Genomic DNA, 20,514 nt, shown 5'->3' with positions numbered 1-20,514 from the left:
GATTGATGTGTTATGGACTACATTTTAGTTTTAAGACATATGTGAGACTAATTTCAATTGTACTATTCAGGGATTGTGTTTTTTTGCGCCCTTGTGTATAGTGTGAAATTGTGATAAAGCTTTATTTTAATGGTGAGGCGCCGCTAATAGTTTTTTACGGTTGCAGACGACAGAATGGGGCGTGGTCCAAATGGGCGGCAGTAAATCAGTCACGCCACGGTCAAAACATTGGGGTGAAAAAAAAATGTTCTTCACAATCGCACCATCGGATGCGCACCGGTTGACATCAAACATGGAGAACATGCATATAATGTAGTTATAATGCAAATATGTTTATTCTACTGCAAACAAGAGATGTAGTTTACCGGTATCTTTGAAGTATTTTAAACCCGCGCATTAAACCGCAAGGGACAGAGAGAGGATCCATTGAATCTTGAGGAGCAGCCAAGGTAGGCGACGGAATTTGAGGTCATTGACGGTCACAGCCAGGTTCTGTCCATGATATCTTGTACAAATTAGAAGGTGTTCTGTTTTGACCTAAATATGTCATATTTACTGCATAGGCTATAAACTGAAGAAATTACACAAATGTTTTATATAACCATATTTTGGAAAGTAGTCTGATCTGTGACCAGAGTATGGTTCTACAGCTGACAGACTGTTTATAATAAGCCTTAGCAATCAGGACCAAATGTTCAAGCCATTTATTTTTCATCATACCCTATTGATGTGCCTACTAATCTCAAAGAATACAATAGGATGGAGACAGTATGTGGTAAAGGAGCGACATTGGATGGTGACATGCTGATGGTCATCGTTAAACAAGAGGAAGAAGACCATATGGAGCAGATGTCCAATGGTCCACTGTCATCTGACACGCTCATCAAACAGGAGCAAGAAGAGGGCCTAGAACAAGGCACTACAGGTAGGTCCAAATAAGGGTTTAGGAGCCTGCAAGCCAACACTTGCACAGAAACGGAATTGTAGTATTGATCATTTTACAACACGATACAATATATTAGTCTCTTATTTTCAACCTTGATTTTCAACACATTTACTTTCTTTACTCCTGCAATCCCACTAAATCACGGTCTTGCTTCAACTCCAGTTCCAGGCGACCAACTCCCTGAGGAAACCGACACCCTGGAAGAAGCAGAGGAGGAGAAAAAGAGGAGGAAGGGAAAGACCGAAGAGAGGTTCTGGTCTGCTGTTGAGACTGAGGATGTCTCTGGGTCAGACTCCAGTTGGTGCTGCAGACTGTGTCAGCGCTGCTTCAGTTCCTCCTGGCAGCTGACGGGACACTGTTGTACTGGCATCGCGGGGGAGGACGGGGTCGCCCACGGCCACAAGGTCAAACTGGAGTTCCGGTGCCCAGTGTGTGGCGACCGCTTCCTCCGCCCCACAGCCTTCATCATGCACAAGCGCAGTCACATGGGCCAGTCCCAGTACGTCTGTGGGGTCTGTGGACGGACGCTCAAGAGCCTGCGCAAGCTGTCCTCTCACAAGCGCTCACACTCCCGCCGCCGCGGGACTGTGGCTGAACGACAGCAGTGCCATGACTGCAGCCAGAGCTTCTGCAACTTGACGGCACTCAGAAGCCACCGGGAGAGACAGCATGGAGAGGAGAGGAACTGGAAGGATGAGGAGGACAGTGAGGTGAGAGAGGAAGAGGAGGGAAGCACTGCAGTAATCTCTAATGATTCAACCAGAGTTTCAGGTAAGGCTGGTTCTTTATTAGTATTTCCTCTTGTTTAGGCTATGGATTCACCTCTCATTTGCAAGGTACTTGGAATTCTGTGAACTGGTGTCTTAAAACCAAACCTATTCTGATCTAGATATGGTATGTATCTTGTTAATTTCTCTTTTCAATGACTCAGTATTTACCTGTATTTGACAATCTTTGCAGCAAATCACCACATCATTGTGGTTCTCCTAACCGTCTCTAATTAGCTTTCCCTTCCCCTAGCCCAGCCTCCCCAGTCTCCTCAGTGCCACCAGTGTTTCATGACCTTTCAGGATGCAGAGACAGAAGAGAGGCATTTACGCTTCAAGCACCCAGTAGAGTATGAGAGACATCTCAGAGGTCGCACAGTGTTTGCCTGCTGTGTCTGCGACCGTACATTCCCCTCCTCCCGCCTGCTCTCAGCTCACCAACGCACCCACAGCAAGTGGAGTCTGCCTCCCACTGGCCCAGAAGACTCTGTCCAAGAAAGCACAGACGGAGGAGAGGCTGAGGGTATATAGAATATTTTAATGTTTTTAATACAGTCTATGTACTTAATATTTCTTTCAGTTTTCACGTTTTATAATTATACATTTTTTTGTGTTTTATTAAAAAAATTACAATGTTTCTATTGTCACACACCGAATAGGTGCAGTGAAATGTTAGTTTTTTTAATATGGTCAGCCATAGTAGTACAGCGCCCCTGGAGCAAATAAGGGTTAACTGTCTTGCTCAAGGACACATCAACAGATCTTTCATCGTGTCGGCTTGGTATTTCAGGTGTGGACAATGAAAAAAACAGAGCTGGTCCAACAAGCTGTGAGCACTGTCATATCATCTTCAATGACCCTCGAACCTGGGAACGTCACATGACGGCCAAGCACCCCCCATCCCTGTCGACACCTACTTCACCAGGGAATGCCTACCTGACTTCTAGACCTGCCAGGGGTCAACTACGACCCTATCGCTGCTCCTCCTGTGGAGAGAGATTCATACAGGAAAGCACCCTGACCAAACACTGCACAGAGGCACACGCCAGCTGAGAGAGGATGGTTCTGGGAGCATAGATACCAAGATGAAGAGGACAAGAGGCAAGTTGGAGTGATCTATATATATGATAGTTTTCCAGGAGTGCCTTGACTAACTATTTATAAAGTTGTTTAACGAAGAAATTACATGTCACTTATGAGATTTATCCTATAATTTCATTGTAGGTCTTAGTGTCAACCCTTATGCCAACTTTCTCCAACAAGAAACAGAATCTTCACAAAATCTATTTTGAATTAATATCTCTTTTAGGGCTGTGACGATAACAGTATTGCAATATTTTTTTCCATGCCAAAAAATGAAAACGCGAAGCAGACTTGACTCTTTGGTCCTTTTTATTTTCCAAGCTATAGCTTTGAAAATAAATAAGTGATTCTGGATGAAAACATAACGATATTTGTTTCCAACTTCAAGGCTGTTGCCCCAAAGAAGTTAAATCCACCCTAACAACTTGAAAAGCACGAGTGTCAAAATGGAGTAGTTTTCAAAATAAAAGCATGACCATATTTATTAGAGATTCACATAAAAAAAAGAATAGTTATTCACCTGTGCCATGAATAAAGATAGGATGAAAACAGACCAAACCAGCTTTTGATAATTTTGATAGCAATAATGTTTGAACTACGACATGTAAACTACATGAACAAAAGTATGGGAACACCTGCTCATCAAACATCTCATTCCAAAATCATGGGCATTAATATGGAATTGGTTCCCACTTTGCTGCTATAACAGTCTCCACTCTTCTGGGTAGGCTTTCCATTAGTAGTTGGAACATTGCTGTGTGTATTTGCTTCCATTCAGCCACGTGCATTAGTGAGGTCGGGCACTGATGTTGGGAGATTAGGCCTGGCTCGCAGTCAGCGTTCTATTTCATCCCAAAAGTGTTCGATGGGGTTGAGTTCAAGGCTCTATGCAGACCAGTCAAGTTCTTCCACACCGATCTCAACATACAATTTCTGTATGGACCTCGCTTTGTAGACGGTGGCATTGTCATGCTGAAACAGGAAAGGGCCTTCTCCAAACTGTTGCCACAAAATTGGAAGCACCGAATCGTCTAGAATGTCATTGTATGCTGTAGCGTTAAGATTTCCCTTCACTTTAACTAAGGGGCCTAGCCCAAACCATGGAAAAACTTTATTCCTCATCCACCAAACTTTACAGTTGGCACTATGCATTGGGGCAGGTAGCATTCTCCTGGCATCCGCCAAACCCAGATTCATAGATCTGACTGCCAGATGGTGAAGCGTGATTTATCACTCCATAGAATGTGTTTCCACTCCTCCAAAGTCCAATGGCTGTGAGCTTTACACCTTTCCAGCCGACGTGTGACATTGCGCATGGTGATCTTAGGCTTGTGTACGGCTGCTCGGCCATGGAAACCCATTTCATGAAGCTCTCAACCAACAGTTATTGTGCTGATGTTGCTTCCAGAGGCAGTTTGGAACTCGGTAGTGAGGGTTGCAATTAGTTCTGACAGGTGACAGTATTACAGGCACACATGTCATGAGGGCAGTCAAATTCCACGTGACCATTTAGTCACGGAAATTATGCTTCTCCAAGCTCTGATGCTGCTGATGGTCATTACTAGCATACCAAACTTGCTAACTGCCTGGCACTCTATTGTCTCTCTATCACTCTGACATCAATGCAAATGTGATCAAAAATCTAATCAAACACTTAATGAGAGCCCATGAGCTCATGTTGTGCAACATTTCTATAGGCTATGCAATTGAGAAAACAGAGTGATAGCCTCTATTAAAAAGAGAAGGATCCCATCAGCTTTCTATAGGCTAGGCATACTATATTTATTTATCAACTTTCCTAATATTAAGCACATTGCTTCTATTTGAAACAGGAGTATAGCCTATCTGGCTAGAATGAAAATGAACCATGAGAAAAGCGTCCTCCATTCACGATTTAAGTGCATAGATGACATGGTTTTTTCCCCGCTGCCCCTGTTTCGAGACAGTTGCATGATAATGGTCCATCATAAATCAAAAAAAAATTCACACATATGTTATTTAGTATACAGTACCTTCGGGAAAGTATTCAGACCCCTTGACTTTTTCCACATGTTGTAACGGTACAGCCTTATTCTAAAATGGATTTAAAAATAACTTATTCTCAGCAATCTACACACAATACCCCATAAAGCGAAAACAAGTTTTTAGAATTTTTGCAAATGTAAACAGAAATGCCTTATGTAAATAAGTATTCAGACCCGTTGCTATGAGATTCAAAATTGAGCTCCGGTGCATCCTGTTTCCATTGATCGTCCTTGAGATGTTTCTACAACTTGTTTGGAGTCGACCTGTGGAAAATTCAATTGATTGGACATGACTTTGAAAGGCACACACCTGTCTATATAATGTCCTAAAGTTGACAGTGCATGTCAGAGCAAAAACCAAGCCATGAGGTCGAAGGAATTGTCCGTAGAGCTCCGAGACTGGATTGTGTCGAGGCACAGACATGAAGAGTACCAAAAACATGTCTGCAGCATTGAAGGTCCCCAAGAACACAGTGGCCTCCATCATTCTTAAATGAAGGATGTTTTGAACCACCAAGACTTCCTAAAGCTGGCCACCCGGCCAAACTGAGCAATCGGGGGAGAAGGGCCTTGGTCAGGGAGGTGACCAAGAACCTGATGGTCACTCTGTCAGAGCTCCAGAGTTCCTCTGTGGAGATGGGAGAATCTTCCAGAAGGACAGCCATCTCTGCAGCACTCCACCAATCAGGCCTTTATGGTAGAGGGGCCAGACGGAGCAATGTATAGAGATCCTTGATGAAAACCTGCTCCAGAGCCCTCAGGACCTCAAACTGGGGTGAAGGTTCACCTTCCAACAGGACAACAACCATAAGCACACAGGCAACACAACGCAGGAGTGGCTTTGGATCAAGTCTCAATGTACTTGAGTTGCCCAGACTTGAACCCGATCGAACATCTTTGGAGAGACCTGAAAATAGCTGTGCAGCAACCCTACCCATCCACCCTGACAGGGCTTTAGAGGATCTGTAGAGAAGAATGGGAGAAACTCCCCAAATACAGGTGTGCCAAGCTTGTAGCGTCATACCCAAGAAGACTCAAGGCTGTAATCACTGCCAAAGGTGCTTCAACAAAGTACTGAGTAAAGGGTCTGAATACTTATGTGAATCTCATATTTCAGTGTTTATTTTTTATAAATTAGCGAACATTTCTAAAAACCTGTTTTTGCTTTGTCATCATGGAGTGTTGTGTGGATGAGGAAAAAAGCCATTTAATCATTTTTAGAATAAAGATGTAACGTAACAAAATGTTGAAAAAGTCAAGGGGTCTGAATACTTTCCAAAGGCACTGTATGTAAAGACAAGATTAAATCAATAATAGTGTGATTGGTGACAATATCAGCCTATCACTTGTGAGTGATATATTATCACTTGTGAATTATGCCCAGTTTAAGGCAAACAGCGCTTGCTTATTATTTTTTTGGTGCTACTTTTTCAAATCATAGCTGCACACCTCATGTAGCCTGGCCTATATGCTATGATAAGGTTTGTATCACAACTAAAGTGGCCAAATAACTGCTTAAAATGAATCACATTAATCTGCTTTACAATGGGTTTAAAGCCTAACTGGCATACATACTGTGTGCAGAGCTTGAGTTTCAAGTTTGTGGCAGGTAATTTTCACAATAAATGCACCTTCATAATAAAAGCATTAAATGCATAAACGCATTTGTGGTCACTTTTGAGAATGGTGTTTTCCTGCTAATGGAACATTTGCGCATTGCTGAGCTTATAATGTGAAGAAATAGCCTAACAGTTTATCAACCGGTTTAAGCGAACATTTCTCATCTGTTCCGTCAGGGTCATTGCTTAAAACAGTTTTTTTATGCTAGAAATTGTATTAATTTGGGATCTATCGCATCCCACAAATGTCCCAGACTATGTTTGGAATATTTATTTCTCGCACAGAATAGAGTAGGTCAACTTTTGTACTACGGCGGATAGTCATTTGTTAGGCCTACTCATCTTGTTGGCTGACGAAAAGTAAATGCAGACAGTTCTTCCAATATCTTCAACATGCGCCTCGGAATTGGATAAGGATGTGTGCAGTTGTCTGTCTTCACTTGTAGCCTGTGAGAGACCCAATCACGTGACTGCGAGCCATGTGAGTGAGAGGTGCTTCGACACGCAGCCGGGAGAAGGGAATTGTAATTATTGTATTCAGCCCAAGGGCACAACGGTCACTGGCCGCAAAAAGGATTTTTAGGGGGCATTACAGCCATAGAAAGGGGATGCACCTGGGGTTTTCAAGGCTCTTCAAATTGTGAATCAGACTGATGAAGTGTGTACAACCTATGCAAAAAAAAAAAAAAGTAGAGCTCATGCCTTTCATGTGACTTTTTTTCAAATCATCATTCGTTGCATCATGCAGCCAAGAATGTATTACAAATCAAAACACAACCCAAGTGAAGTTACATAACTCTAAATGAAGCATATAGGACTAGCTGTTTCTTTGTTAACCGCTCAACACAAAAATGTGCACACTCCCTCAAATTGTTTGGAGAAAATATATTTTATTCAGCTATGTCCAATTGTATTCTTCATACTATAAAATAATGATATGGAATTCTAAGCAAATCTTGTCTGCTAAATGAACTAGTGTAGCCCACAGCCATATGGCATAGCCAGATCAGGGCCGAACATAACAAGAAAAATGCTATTCTGTTCTGAAATAGACTACATTTTCTTCATATCATGTTTCTTTTGATCTGTCTAAAAATAAATAATGGATTTATTATGATGGTGTAGGCTATATTACATGGATTTTAGACCTTTTAAAATGTAGATGTTCCAAAAGTCTGCATCAGTGGCTTGTAGGCCATGTGTGGATGCCAGGAGATGCTCAATGTATTTATGTTCATTAACGGTCAATTATTGTGAGAACAGCAGATATTTGCTTGAGAATCACCATCTGACAAAATTTCATGACTGCCACAGCCCTAGTTGCAACCAAGGACACACCATTTTTACACGCTACGCACTTCAGCACTCGGCTGTCCAGAGCTTGTGTGGCCTACCACTTCGCGGCTGAGCGGTTGTTGCTCCTAGACGTTTCCACTTCACAATAACAGCACAGTTGACCGGGGAAGCAGGGAAGAAATTTGACAAACTGACTTGTTGGAAAGTAGCATCCAATGACAGTGCTACCTTAAAAGTCACTGAGTTTTTCAGCAAGGCAATTCTACTGCCAATGTTTGTCTATGGAGATTGCATGGCTGTGTACTCGTAGCAATGGGTGTGACTGAAATAGCCAAATCCACTAATTTGAATGGGTGTCCACATACTTTTGTATATATAGGGTATGTTCCTCTAGAACAGTTAGTGAACAAATAACAGAAGACAGTGTTTAAAAGTAAAATATTATTTATTTTCTCATGACCGTTTATGTTATCATGTATTTCTGTCTTAGAGAATATGTCTAGATCAATTAGTTGGAGGACATGGTACTGCTGATCCAGGATTTGTAGTTGCAGACCTTGGTGTAGACACCAGGCTTGTTCCTCTGGGCACAGCCGTAACCCCAGGACACAACACCCTGCAGCTGACCATTGCACACCACAGGGCCACCGGAATCTCCCTAATAGAGCAATGTGGAGACAGAAATTAAAGGTGAGCAGATTTGTTTCAGGGTATCAGTCAATCTAGGTTGAAATTCTAGAATCATATTTTCATTAACTCTCTTAATGGATCAGTGGAAGTGCTTCAACTCAGCTTACCTGGCAAGAGTCCTTGCCTCCCTCCATGAAGCCAGCACAGAACATGTTGGAGGTGATCTGTCCAGGATAGGCGCTGTTGCAGCTGCTGCTGCTCAGGATGGGGAGATCCAGGCACCTCAGAGTGTCGGGGTAGTTGCCTAGAGACGGGCAAAAGAGGATTAGTCTCTCGATCATTCTCTCTTTGGTTCTGAGTGGTCAGAGATATTATTTATCATCAGTTTGAGAAACAATGAATACCAAAAGTCTTTGTGGGCATATTGTTAATGCTACTCACTGCTGCTGCCGGATAGGTTGCCCCAGCCAGAGACCAGACAGCTGTGCCAGACCTGGCACAGCTGGAGGGTAGAGCCACAGTGCTCACATAGCTGTTCAGGGAGGCGGGCCTGCTCAGCTTGATCAGCATGATGTCGTTGTCCAGGTTGCGGCTGTTGTAGCTGGGGTGCATGATGACCTTTAATGAGTCGATGAACTGCTCAGTGCCCTCGTTGACGGTAATGTCGTGCTCACCCAGACGCACCTGCATGCGGCTGGGGAGAGAGAGGGGAGGGTTAATCAGATGTACTCAGACAAATACAGTTTCATGTCAAACATACTGTAGATGGCTTTGGTAAATGTTTTTGAAGAGTTTCATCAGTCACATATGACTTGTAGCAGTGAGCAGCAGACACCACCCATGTGCTGGAGATCAGGGAGCCACCACAGAAGTGGTAGCCAGACTGCAGTGATGCCTGGTAGGATGCAGAGTTCTTTCTGCACTCATACCCTCCGACAATCTTGTCATCCTCAATGGGGGCAGCGACTGAGTGGGATGTAAAGGAGAAATCTTTGTAAAGAAAAAGGTCAAATGTACCAAACTTTTCAAACAGTGTATAGCTTATAGTATAGTTATATATGTATAGTTATAGCTTATAGTATAGTTATATATGTATAGTTAGTTATAGCTTATAGTATAGTTATATATGTATAGTTATAGCTTATAGTATAGTTATATATGTATAGTTATAGCTTATAGTATAGTTATATAGTTATATGTATAGTTATAGCTTATAGTATAGTTATATAGTTATATATGTATAGTTATAGCTTATAGTATAGTTATGCATGTATAGTTAGTTATAGCTTATAGTTATATAGTTATATATGTATAGTTATAGCTTATAGTATAGTTATATAGTTATATATGTATTTTATGATTATGATGTCATGGGAATTGTTTCGGTCTTGCAGATAGCTTATAGTATAGTTATATATATGTATAGTTATAGCTTATAGTATAGTTATATAGTTATAGCTTAATCCAGTTTATTTTCATGCCGTCGCCAAGATTTTGGCCCACTTATTCTTTCCTGTTGAACAAACCGGTACTCACATGCCACAGCGAACAAAGCGAGAAGAATAATAACCTTCATGGTTGTCTGTTTTTGCCTCGGCACTGAGCCACTGTCAGTCCTCTGCCATTGGTTAGTCTCAAGGGCATACATGTATACATTTCCATTGGTACCTGTCAAACAGTAACTTGCGTGTGAATGGACATATGGCTAACGAGGCTCCTCAACTGAGGATGTGTGCTAAACGGCATTACCTTACATCCCTATGTAAATTCCTAGAATGTTTAACTGAATAGACATTTTCCCTTTTTTTGACTCATTGAAGCAATATAGAAATGTATATTCATACAGTGCTTGGTTTTGTGTTACATACTTTCTCCAAAATAGATTCACTATGAGGCCACAAGGGGGAGTTTCATGACTTAGCATTTGAAGTAAGCCTGGTATTTTGCAACTGGTTTCGAGTATTGGTCAGAAAGGAGAGTGTGTCTAAGGGTTCCTCGGCTTCATTTATCAATATAGGCTGTTTGTTACGGAGCCTGTTTCTTTGATTTAAAAAACAGTATAACAACATGGATTGTATTACAACATTAATCATATGATCACGATATCTAATTGTTGTAATGTAATATGTTTTTGTTCCTTTATTGGTTTATTCACCTCAGAAATACCTATAGATGCGGTACAGTATCATAGATGGTGTTACAAATACAGCAGAATGTCACTCATCATTTGTACATTTTCAGAATGTATTTGATTGGATATAAATTCATGAAAGGCTTTCTTTTTCAATATTCAGGGACAGGAAATTATTTTTAGATTGTGACTATAATCTATATAAATTAAATAGAATAATGTAATGCTCTATTATGCATTAGTAATTTTTCTTGGCATCATTACAGGAAAAACATGGCAGACATGACAAAAATAAACATAACAAGGTTAATATGTTTGGTACAATGTAAACACAATAAATAGAATAGATGTTTAGTCTGGACATGAACAGTTGGTACTGTTTGCTCAGTGAGATTATGATGTCATGGGAATTGTTTCGGTCTTGCAGATGGTGTGTGACCTGTAGGTGTGTTTGCGCGCGTTTATCTGAGGCATGTACCAAGTTGAGCTACTGATCAGGTAATTTCTCGCCAATCCAGTGCCGCCTTTCACTACACCCGAGATCATTCCAGTTTTTCTCTTGGTCATTGAAGGTGTTAACCTCAGGTCTGCTCCTCTCTTTAGACAGTTATGTCTGCTCTCATCCCAGGATTCAGTTCTGTCTGCTCTCATCCCAGGATTCAGTTCTGTCTGCTCTCATCCCAGGATTCAGTTCTGTCTGCTCTCATCCCAGGATTCAGTCCTGTCAGAGATGTAGTACAAACTGGAACCAAACTTCTTCCATGCTTCAAGGCAGGTTTGATTCAGCATATTGTACCTTCTCTTTAGATCGGCCTTTTCTTCATCCAGGTTTTTGTTTTGGACCTGTAGCTCGTCTCTCTGTTCAGTCAGGTTGTTGTTGCTGGTTCTATAAACTAACAACCTCTCCTCCAAACGGACAGTGACTCCATTATAGTAGACAAACAGCACCATGATCCCAGCCAGTAGGAGAAGGCACAGCAGGCCCAGACACGCTGCAGCAACTCTGGAACATCTCCCCATCGAGCCCTCAGAGCCGTAGTTACTTTCTCCAGGTCTACTCTTTGGTGTGGTGTCTTCTGTCTTGGTACCGGAATCATGTCCTTTCAGGGTCTCTGCACTGACATGTGACTGTAGTCCACTCATCAGAATCGCTGTCTTGTTCCTCCCTTTTAATGCATTTTGTGTTGTCAATGATACTCAGACATCGTCATGTTCTTTTCCTCCGTCATTGCAATTCAACTATTACCTACACTGTATTCTAATATGTCTCTGCTGCTCTGTGACTGCACTGTGCTGGGTTTAAGACCCTAGGGAACAGGAAGGCATTATTTTTTTTTACACCTGTGAGAAAGGAAATGACAACAGAACCACCCACCATGCAATTGTTAAAAAGTGTTACAAAATATACAACTAAGTTGCCACCTAAGTTGTGTGTATGACAATAATAAGAAAAATGCAGATGCTTGTCACTTCAGGTGGACATAATTCTATCCCAGGTAGGGTAATGTCTGAGCGTCAGAAATAGGCCTACTGTTCACAGAAGTGCAAATCCTTGAAGATCAGATAATGTGGCCGGTGGAGTGGGTATATAACAGTTTGTCTTCGTGATTGAGTCCTGTGTAGCAACCAAAAAACACAATCATGAAGTACGTTATTCTCCTGGCTGTTTGTCGTTGCGTGTCAGTCCTTGCTTTACTCGTTGAGAGAAATTGTTTAAGTTCACATTGGTGTCCATCCTGTGATAATACGCAGTGAATATTTACTGAACACAGGCACTTAAGTTTTCAAGTGTTGTATTTCCATGCAATTTCACACTGATTCCTTCTGTCTGTATTTCAGTCGCTGTCCTCATTGAGGATAACAAGATTTTCGGAGGGTATGAGTGCAGAAAGAACTCTGCATCCTACCAGGCATCACTGCAGTCTGGTTACCACTTCTGTGGTGGCTCCCTGATCTCCAGCACATGGGTGGTGTCTGCTGCTCACTGCTACAAGTCAAATGTGACTAATGAAAATTTCTTCAAAAACATTGACAGTATGTTTGACATTAAACCTTTTTTGTACATCTGATTAACCCTCCCAGCCACATTCAGGTGTGTCTATGTGACCACACAACATTGTCGTCAACGAGGGCACTGAGCAGTTCGACTCAGGGAAGGTCATCATGCACCCCAGTTACAACAGCCGTAACCTGGACAACGACGTCAAGCTGAGCATGCCCGCCTCCCTGAACAGCTACATGTGCACTATGGTCATGCCCTGCCGCTGTGCCAGCTCTGGCACCCACTGTATGGGGCAACCTACCCAGCAGAGGTAGCATCAACATTATGTTCACAAATACTTTTAGTATTTGTTGTTTTTCAAACTGATTCCAAATGATATCACTGACCACTCAGAACCAAAGGGAGAATGTTTGATATACTAATCCTGTTTTGCTTCTCTCTAGCCTTCTACCCCGACCAACTGTTCTGCCTGGATCTCCCCATCCCGAGCAGCGGCAACAGCACCTACCATGGACAGATCAACTCCACATGTTCTGCGCTGGCTTCGTGGATGGAGGCAAGGACTCTTGCCAGGTAACCTGAGCTAAATTCATAGCACAACTTTCTACCGTTGTCCTTTTCATTTGTTAAAAGCTCTCATCTGTTGTGATTAACCAGCTTCAAACCAATATTGAAAGATGCACCTCTAACCACCTTTCACTTGCCCTTCTTCCAGGGAGACCGTGGTGGGCAATGGGCAGCTGCAGGGTGCTGTGTCCTGGGGTTACAGTTGTGCCCAGACTAAGATCTGCAACTCCTGGATAAGCAGCACCATGTCCTCCAACTAATTGATTTAGACTGGAAGAGACCCATGATAACTGGTATGAGAAAATAAAAACACCATTCTTTAAAGTGCATTACTATGAGTGCAATATGTGCTTTTAGGAAAGTATAAAACAGGTATCTGGCTAGTGCTTATTATGTCTAACTTGTAAAGCAAGAGTTGCAGACAACAGCTCAATCTGTTCAATGCCAATTGTGCACTGTTAGCTGGTGAGCCGTTTCCTGGAAACTTAATGATATGAGAATGAACAATTGTCAGTGGAAATATGATAACACATGAACTAGCAACTGCAATAGACATGAGTAGAACATGCTTTGGTTTCTCTTCATAGGTTAATTCATGGAAATTACACAAATGTAGTCTTTCAGTTGTACAGAAAACATTTTAAAATGTAGAATGTTGACAATATGCATACAATGAACCTAAATGTGGAGCATTCCAATTGTGTAGCTATTTAGCTAAGACAATGAATAAAGGTTTGTGTTCGTTTGTCTGCTGACTTAAGTTGGTGAACTTCAAATGGCAAATGCCTCTTCGATGAGGTTTAACAGCGGCTGGTATCCAATAAATGTTGCATTACCACCACCTACTAGACTGGAGTACAACTCCCTTATACTTCTCTTGAAAAAAATAAGTAAATACCCTACCATCTAACACTACACTCATAACACCACCATACTCCACTATTTAAATCTATTTAGTCTGACCTCAGGCCAATAACCTGAAAGAATGGGACACCACCACTTAACACACCCTGTAACTCTGATGTCAAGTCTCACACCAAAAGATCTCTCTGCAGCTGTCACAACCTCAACTTTCTGCGACTATTGTTCCATCCCTGCAGGAGTTGATAACCGTTGCTATAAAAGCTAAAAAGCCAATCTTACTGAAACATATCGCTTGTTGGCCTCTCTCTGTACTGGTACAGATCTACTACTCACACCACTCCTCTCAGGATCCCTCCCCCTTGACCCATATTCCTCTACTTTCTTCACTGCCTCAGCATATGACAACTTCTGCACTCCTCTAACCCTGGAAACCTCAACCTGCCTCTCTCACACGGGCCATTTCTCATCCCCACCTCCATGGGCACCCTTACAATTAACACATACCACTACTTTCCCCAATGCTACACATTCCTTTGTCTCATGCCCTTCTGCACACTTCTCACACCTACAAACCTTCCTCCTACACACTGCTGACACATGGCCATAAGCTTGAGACCTGTAAGAAAGTAATGTATTCGGCACAAAAGGTCGTACAGGATAATATAATATCCTGTCACTTTGTCGGGCAAAGACATCAAAACTCAAAAGAACAGATAATGACTTCTGTTTCACCACTCCTGCCACCCTGTCTGCGTCACACCAAACGACAACCATTACAAACACTGGGAATCTTCCCCTTCTGTTGGTCAACTTGTACAGTTACTGCTACCCCAGTAATCATAACTTTCAATGGCGCCCATTTCTTGAGAGCAAATCACATTTCTTGCCTCCATTTGTTTAACGCAGAGAGCCTTCTCCCTCTGACCAGCAGAAACACAAACAATTATCACAAGACCAGTTCTGGTTACCCTTCCTGATTCTACAGCACAAAACTCTGTTTTCAACCACCCTGAAACCACAAATGGATCAGCCAAAAGGCAAGGGTCCACTTGTAACAAAAACGTCACTCCTAGTCCCAACTCATCTTTATTCTGACCCTCAGTGCAAGCCTCAGCCCCGAGAACTTCACCACACCTACCACCTCCGATGCTTCGACCTCATTAACTTTCCTTTCTCCTCCTGTCTTCAGCTCACTCTGCTTACACTTTCTAACATTCTTATTTAACAAACCATCTCCCTTTTTTCCGCCATTTTTAGCCGACTCAAGTTCACCCTCTTCCTTCCTCTCTCTTAGACCTCCTCTGCCCTCCATTCCCCCATCGTATTCAAAGTATACGTCTCCTTATGCTAATACTACACTTCTCCTGACATACATTTTGTTATTGCATTATAAGCAAATGCTTTACACATTCATATTCCTTTATCTAGCACTGGGAACATGTGACAGCGGAATGGTGACGTAAATATTCAGCGACGCTTTACGGTTTGTGTACAATTTCAAGCTTGACGGAACGGTTACGTTTAGGACAATTGCATCAAATGTGTCTTTGTTTTGTTTTATAATCGTGAGGTGAGTAAAATAAGATTTTATCCCACTAAGTGTATTGACATTTTCGAGATTAAAGCTAGCTAATTTGAAGCGAAGTGCCCTGCATTGCTATATCAGCATCACCAGTAATATATGCGGAATGCGCAACCATTGCGGATGTGGTGCAGAAAGAATGCGCATCGCTGCGACAAACGCAATTATAAAGGTGTTAGACATCGTCATCATCAAGTTGAAACCTATATTGTAAATTATTTGTGAAACTATTTGGTAACGTATCATATTTCTCTCTTTTGTAGAATTCCCTCGATCCTCTATTTACTCAAGTCTATCTGCACATCTCTGTTGATGGGTACTGTCATAGTTGTTTTTGCACTAATATAAAGGAATTTAAATTATAGTTTTCAGAGAGAGTACATGTCTCTCTTGGCCAGCTTTTACAGTTGAATAACGTCTGCTCCAGGACTTTAGCTGTAAGCTACCTGGTATGAATTAATAGTATATTATGCAAACTAATGCACATTACAGTGAATGTTGATCTCAGTATGTCCCTGCACAAGATGCTCTCCTAGCGCCCCTATTTATTTATGTGCCACTTAGTTGTAGCCTGTGAACATATGCCTTATGCTGCCCCCACTGAAAGATTAGTTAGTTGTCAGGCAGATATTGCTCGTCCCCAACAATGCTGTGGTACGGCCAGCCATCTGTCGCTGTGTGAATGGAACTGTCAGTTGGTCCGTCTGTAAACCAGGCCTGACTCATGACTGAGTACTACGAGGAGGGGGGCCTGCTGTACGAGCACTCGCCTCCCATGCACATCAAAGTGGAGTCTCCAGAGGGACCCTTCGGAGGGGGCGTCTCAGAGGACGGCTTTCCCAGGGAGGATGAGGACTCGGAAGGAAGCTGCGACCAAAGCAGTGGGCTGCCTGGTGGACTACCCTTCAACGTGGTGGTGGTGCATCCGAACATCATGACCCCTGGCATGTCCTCAGATGACCTCCTATCCATGGAACAGCGTAAGCTTTAGCCAACTTTTAGCTATTAAACGCATGTCTATTGTTCAATATTGATGCTTGCAGTGGTGCTCTGTACTGTTATGATAAATATGTTTTGACTATTACATTTTTATGTTTCACCTCATATGACACATGGTAAACACCTATAGATCAACTCTGTCTTTCTGTAGACAGAGGTTTGTCCTCTGTGTTGACAGCAGGGGGTGCAGGCAAGAGGAAGAGTCGTTTTAGCGGTGCAGAGCTGGAGGTGCTGGTTTCTGAGGTGACGCGGTGTGAGGGAGAGCTTTTTGGTCCTGCTGGGAGGCTCCGGCGCAGGGAGAGAGAGAGGATCTGGGCAGGGATCCTGGAGCGGGTCAACGCTGTGTCCAGAGTCCCTCGCACCCTCCGCGAGGTCAAGAAGCGCTGGGACGACCTGAAGAGACGCAATGGAGGCAGGCTGGCAGACGCTAGGCACCGAACTTGTTACCTGCCATCTAATAGAGGGGCTTCCATGCTGGGACGGTCAGCTCAGGCAAGCCCCAGGCTTCACCAGGCCAGACAGAAGCAAAGCACCAGAGGGAAGGCCAGTTTCACGTGCTTCACTGATACAGAACCAGGTAAATCTGAACACTAACAATGAGGTAAAGCCTTAGATTCAAGCCTTGTAGGAACATTCAGATAATGCATATAAAAACAGATTTTTGAAACCACTGCTAACCACTGCTACTATATCCTCTTGTTTATTGCAGTGGGTGGAGGTGAAGGGTCGGAGAGGGATGGCTTTGAAAAGGATGAGGATAGTGGTGAGCGGGAAGGGGAGGTGGGAGAGGCGGAATGCGAGGGGGCAGAGAGCAGTATGGAGGAAAAGCTGGGTTTAGGACTGGGAATAGGGCCTCCCCCTAACTCGGAACGCTGGCTGCCTCCCTCTCCCCTCTACAGCGCCCCTTTCCTCAATGGGACCCCTCAGCCTAGTCCCCAGCCCTCACTAGGGGCCCAGCAGGGACCCCTGGAGGCCCCTCCTCGTGGCTCATGGCTGGAGGACGAGCTCCGTGGCATGGGGGAGGCAGCTCTGCAGCTGGGGGATCGGGTGGAGCAGAGTCTTCGGGAGTTTGGGGAGGGATTCAGACGTGATATGAGAACATTAGTGGTCTCTCAAGAGGCACTGGCAACCAGCCTACAGCAAAACAATGTTCTCCTGCAAAGGCTGCTGGGAGTCCTAGAGGCACAGCAGCAGCAGCAGCAGCAGCAGCAGCAACAACAACAACAACCACAGCAGCAGCCACATCATTCCCAAAAACAAGAGCCACAACAGTCAACGCAACAACCACAACAGTTACAGCAGCAGAAACCACAGCCTCAACAACCGATTCAGCAGCAGCAGCAACAACAGATACAACCACAACAGCAACAATTGCTACTACAGCAACCCCAGCTGGTGCAGCAGCAGCAGCAACAACAGATACAACCGCTACCACAGCAACCGCAACACCCCCAGAGTCCAAGTAATCAACCAACTTTAGCAGTTGCCCCTGTACCACCACCCCCAGATATTCTTGATGGTACCACCCGTCCAAATCCACCCGCAGTCATGAATGGAATTGTCCAACGGCCAAGGCGGGGGAGAATTGTTGATCATAGACGAAGAAGAAGGCGTTAGATAAAGAGATGTAAATAAGCTTTGATGTACTTTATTTATTTTCTCTTATACAATCTGATTTGAAATAATTGTGTCCCTCTAATTTCAACCAATGCTGAAAAAGTTGTTTTATGAGTACATTTGTTGTGTAAAGTATTCAGACCCCTTGACTTGTTCCACATTTTGTTACGTTACAGCCTTATTCTAAAATGGATTAAATTAATGTTTTTCCTCATCAATACACCATAATGACAAAGTGAAAACAGGTTGTAATAAATGTTTACAATAATTTACATAAGTATTAAGACCCTTTGCTATGAGACTTGAAATTGAGATCAGGTGCATCCTTTTTCCATTGATCATCCTTGAGATGTTTCTACAACTTGAGAGTCCACCGTGGTAAATTAAGGTCCCAGAGTTGACAGTGCATGTCAGAGCAAAAACCAAGCCATGAGGTCGAAGGAATTGTCTGTAGAGCTCCGAGACAGGATTGTGTCAAGGCACAGATCTGTGGAAGGGTACTACAAAATGTCTACAGCATTGAATGTCCCCAAGAACACACTGGCCTCTATCATTTTTAAATGGAAGAAGTGGAACAACCAAAATCTTCCTAGGGCTGGCCTCCAGGCCAAACTGAGCAATTGGAGAAGGGCCTTGGTCAGGGAGGTGACCAAGAACCCGATGGTCACTCTGATAGAGTTCCTCTGTGGAGATGGGAGAACCTTCCAGAAGGACAACCATCTCTGCAGCACTCCACCAATCAGGCTTTATTGGTAGAGTGGCCAGACGGAAGCCACTCCTCAGTTAAAGGCACATGATAGCCCGCTTGGAGTTTGCCAAAAGGCACCTAAAGACTCTCAGACCATGAGAAACAAGATTCTCTGATCTGATGAAACCAAGGTTGAACTCATTGGCCTGAATGCCAAGCGTCACGTCTTGAGGAAATCTGGCACCATCCCTACTGTGACGCATGGTGGAGGCAGCATCATGCTGTGGGGATGTTTTTCAGCGGAAGGGACAGGGAGCCTAGTCAGATTGAAAGATGAACAGAGCAAAGTACAGAGAGATCCTTGATGAAAACCTGCTCCAGAGCACTCAGGACCTCAGATTGGGGCGAAGGTTCACCTTTCAAAAGGACAATAACCCTAAGCACTCAGCCAAAACAATGCAGTAGTGGCTTCGGTACAAGTCTGTGAATATCCTTGAGTGGCCCAGCCAGAGCCTGGACTTGAACCTGATCGAACAATAGCTGTGCAGTAACGCTCCCCAAATACAGGTGTGCCAAGCTTGTAGCGTCATACCCAAGAATACCCAAGAAGACTCAAGGCTGTAATCGCTGCCAAAGGTGTTTCAACAAAGTAAGTAGAGTGTGCTCTGTACTGAGTAAAGAGTCTAAATACTTAGGGAAGTGTGATATTTATTTATTTTTACATTTGCAAACATTTCTAAAAACCTTGCTTTGTCATTATGGGGTAGCGTGTGTAGATTGATGGAAGAAAAAAACAATTGAATACATTTTAGAATAAGGCTTTAACGTAACAAAATGTGCAAAAAGTCAAGGGGTCTGAATACTTTCCGAATGTACTGTATATATTATTTAAACTAAACACAGTAGGATAATTGAAGGTTCAGCCCTGATCCATATATATTAGCATAATATATTGGTTGGAAGTTGCTGCAATAGAACCAAGAAATGTCAGAGATTTCTGTTTTGTCCAAATCTTGTAGATAGACAATCAGCATTACGTTAACAGAAAGCCCATTGGAGTCTGCAGCAATCTATCATTAGAGCATATTAGTAAATGACCATTGAAATGTACATATGCATTGGAATATTACATGTTCTGATTGCTCATCCAGTTTTATGATGCATATTAAACATGCATAGTATGACAGGCTGGACATACACATGCAAATCTTAGAAAAAAGTATTATACAATGTGTATGTAACATGTGATGATAAATCATTATAATTGGACTATAATGTTTAAGATATGGAACTGTTTCCCTACATAGCTCTTAAATGAAAATCTGCATCAGTATGTATTTTGCTTCAGATTTCCGTTCTGTTTTTTGTGATATTATCAATTTATTAAGCATTATCTACAAGTATGATGTATGTGTTATCTTGCATGCAGTGTCTGATGTGTAGACAAAATGCAAGGGATCTGTAAAAAAAAAAAAAATGAAGCATTTGTGTACCGTTTTGCACAATTTATATACCTAAATATAGTTGAAGGGTCTGACTCGGTTCTGAAACATGTATTGACTAAAGATTAATAAAGGCAACCCTGAACTATATCTCGCCACGGCTCTTCAATAGCTCTTTATTCAGACAAGTGCTGATGGTGCAACCTGTTGACTGATGTGAGTGAATGCCCATGGATAAATGTCAAATGCATTGCTTT

At 42.8% G+C, this 20,514-nt stretch overlaps 3 protein-coding genes and 1 pseudogene across 5 annotated transcripts; 3 read left to right on the top strand and 1 right to left on the bottom strand.

Moving 5' to 3' along the window:
- The first annotated feature begins 207 nt into the window (after window positions 1–207).
- On the top strand, window positions 208–3,302 carry LOC139390112 (zinc finger protein 668-like). Of its 2 annotated transcripts, none has more exons than XM_071137274.1 (5): window positions 208–449; window positions 749–925; window positions 1,109–1,717; window positions 1,967–2,236; window positions 2,504–3,302. In XM_071137274.1, the coding sequence occupies exons 2-5, from the start codon at window positions 760–762 to the stop codon at window positions 2,764–2,766; spliced, it is 1,308 nt and encodes a 435-aa protein (XP_070993375.1). In that variant the 5' UTR covers window positions 208–449; window positions 749–759; the 3' UTR covers window positions 2,767–3,302. The 2 variants fall into 2 exon arrangements, with proteins under 2 accessions (XP_070993375.1, XP_070993382.1); XM_071137281.1 differs by having other exon boundaries at window positions 363–449; window positions 759–925; window positions 2,504–2,961.
- Window positions 3,303–8,155: 4,853 nt separating this feature from the next.
- LOC139385020 (trypsin-3-like) lies at window positions 8,156–9,126 on the bottom strand. The gene is made up of 3 exons (XM_071130029.1): window positions 8,770–9,126; window positions 8,533–8,711; window positions 8,156–8,393 (listed from the first exon to the last, which is right to left on the bottom strand). The coding sequence occupies exons 1-3, from the start codon at window positions 9,053–9,055 to the stop codon at window positions 8,244–8,246; spliced, it is 615 nt and encodes a 204-aa protein (XP_070986130.1). The 5' UTR covers window positions 9,056–9,126; the 3' UTR covers window positions 8,156–8,243.
- Window positions 9,127–12,440: 3,314 nt separating this feature from the next.
- On the top strand, window positions 12,441–13,527 carry LOC139390130 (trypsin-3-like; annotated as a pseudogene).
- Window positions 13,528–15,391: 1,864 nt separating this feature from the next.
- LOC139390100 (uncharacterized) lies at window positions 15,392–20,407 on the top strand. Of its 2 annotated transcripts, XM_071137252.1 has the most exons (4): window positions 15,392–15,499; window positions 15,775–16,491; window positions 16,662–17,087; window positions 17,220–20,407. In XM_071137252.1, the coding sequence occupies exons 2-4, from the start codon at window positions 16,236–16,238 to the stop codon at window positions 18,125–18,127; spliced, it is 1,590 nt and encodes a 529-aa protein (XP_070993353.1). In that variant the 5' UTR covers window positions 15,392–15,499; window positions 15,775–16,235; the 3' UTR covers window positions 18,128–20,407. The 2 variants fall into 2 exon arrangements, with proteins under 2 accessions (XP_070993353.1, XP_070993362.1); XM_071137261.1 differs by lacking the exon at window positions 15,392–15,499 and having other exon boundaries at window positions 16,013–16,491; window positions 16,689–17,087; window positions 17,220–18,372.
- Window positions 20,408–20,514: the final 107 nt, after the last annotated feature.

Source organism: Oncorhynchus clarkii, chromosome 3, assembly GCF_045791955.1.
Source record: "Oncorhynchus clarkii lewisi isolate Uvic-CL-2024 chromosome 3, UVic_Ocla_1.0, whole genome shotgun sequence".
Taxonomy (NCBI): domain Eukaryota; kingdom Metazoa; phylum Chordata; class Actinopteri; order Salmoniformes; family Salmonidae; genus Oncorhynchus; species Oncorhynchus clarkii.
This window is presented reverse-complemented; position numbering and strand designations above follow the sequence as displayed.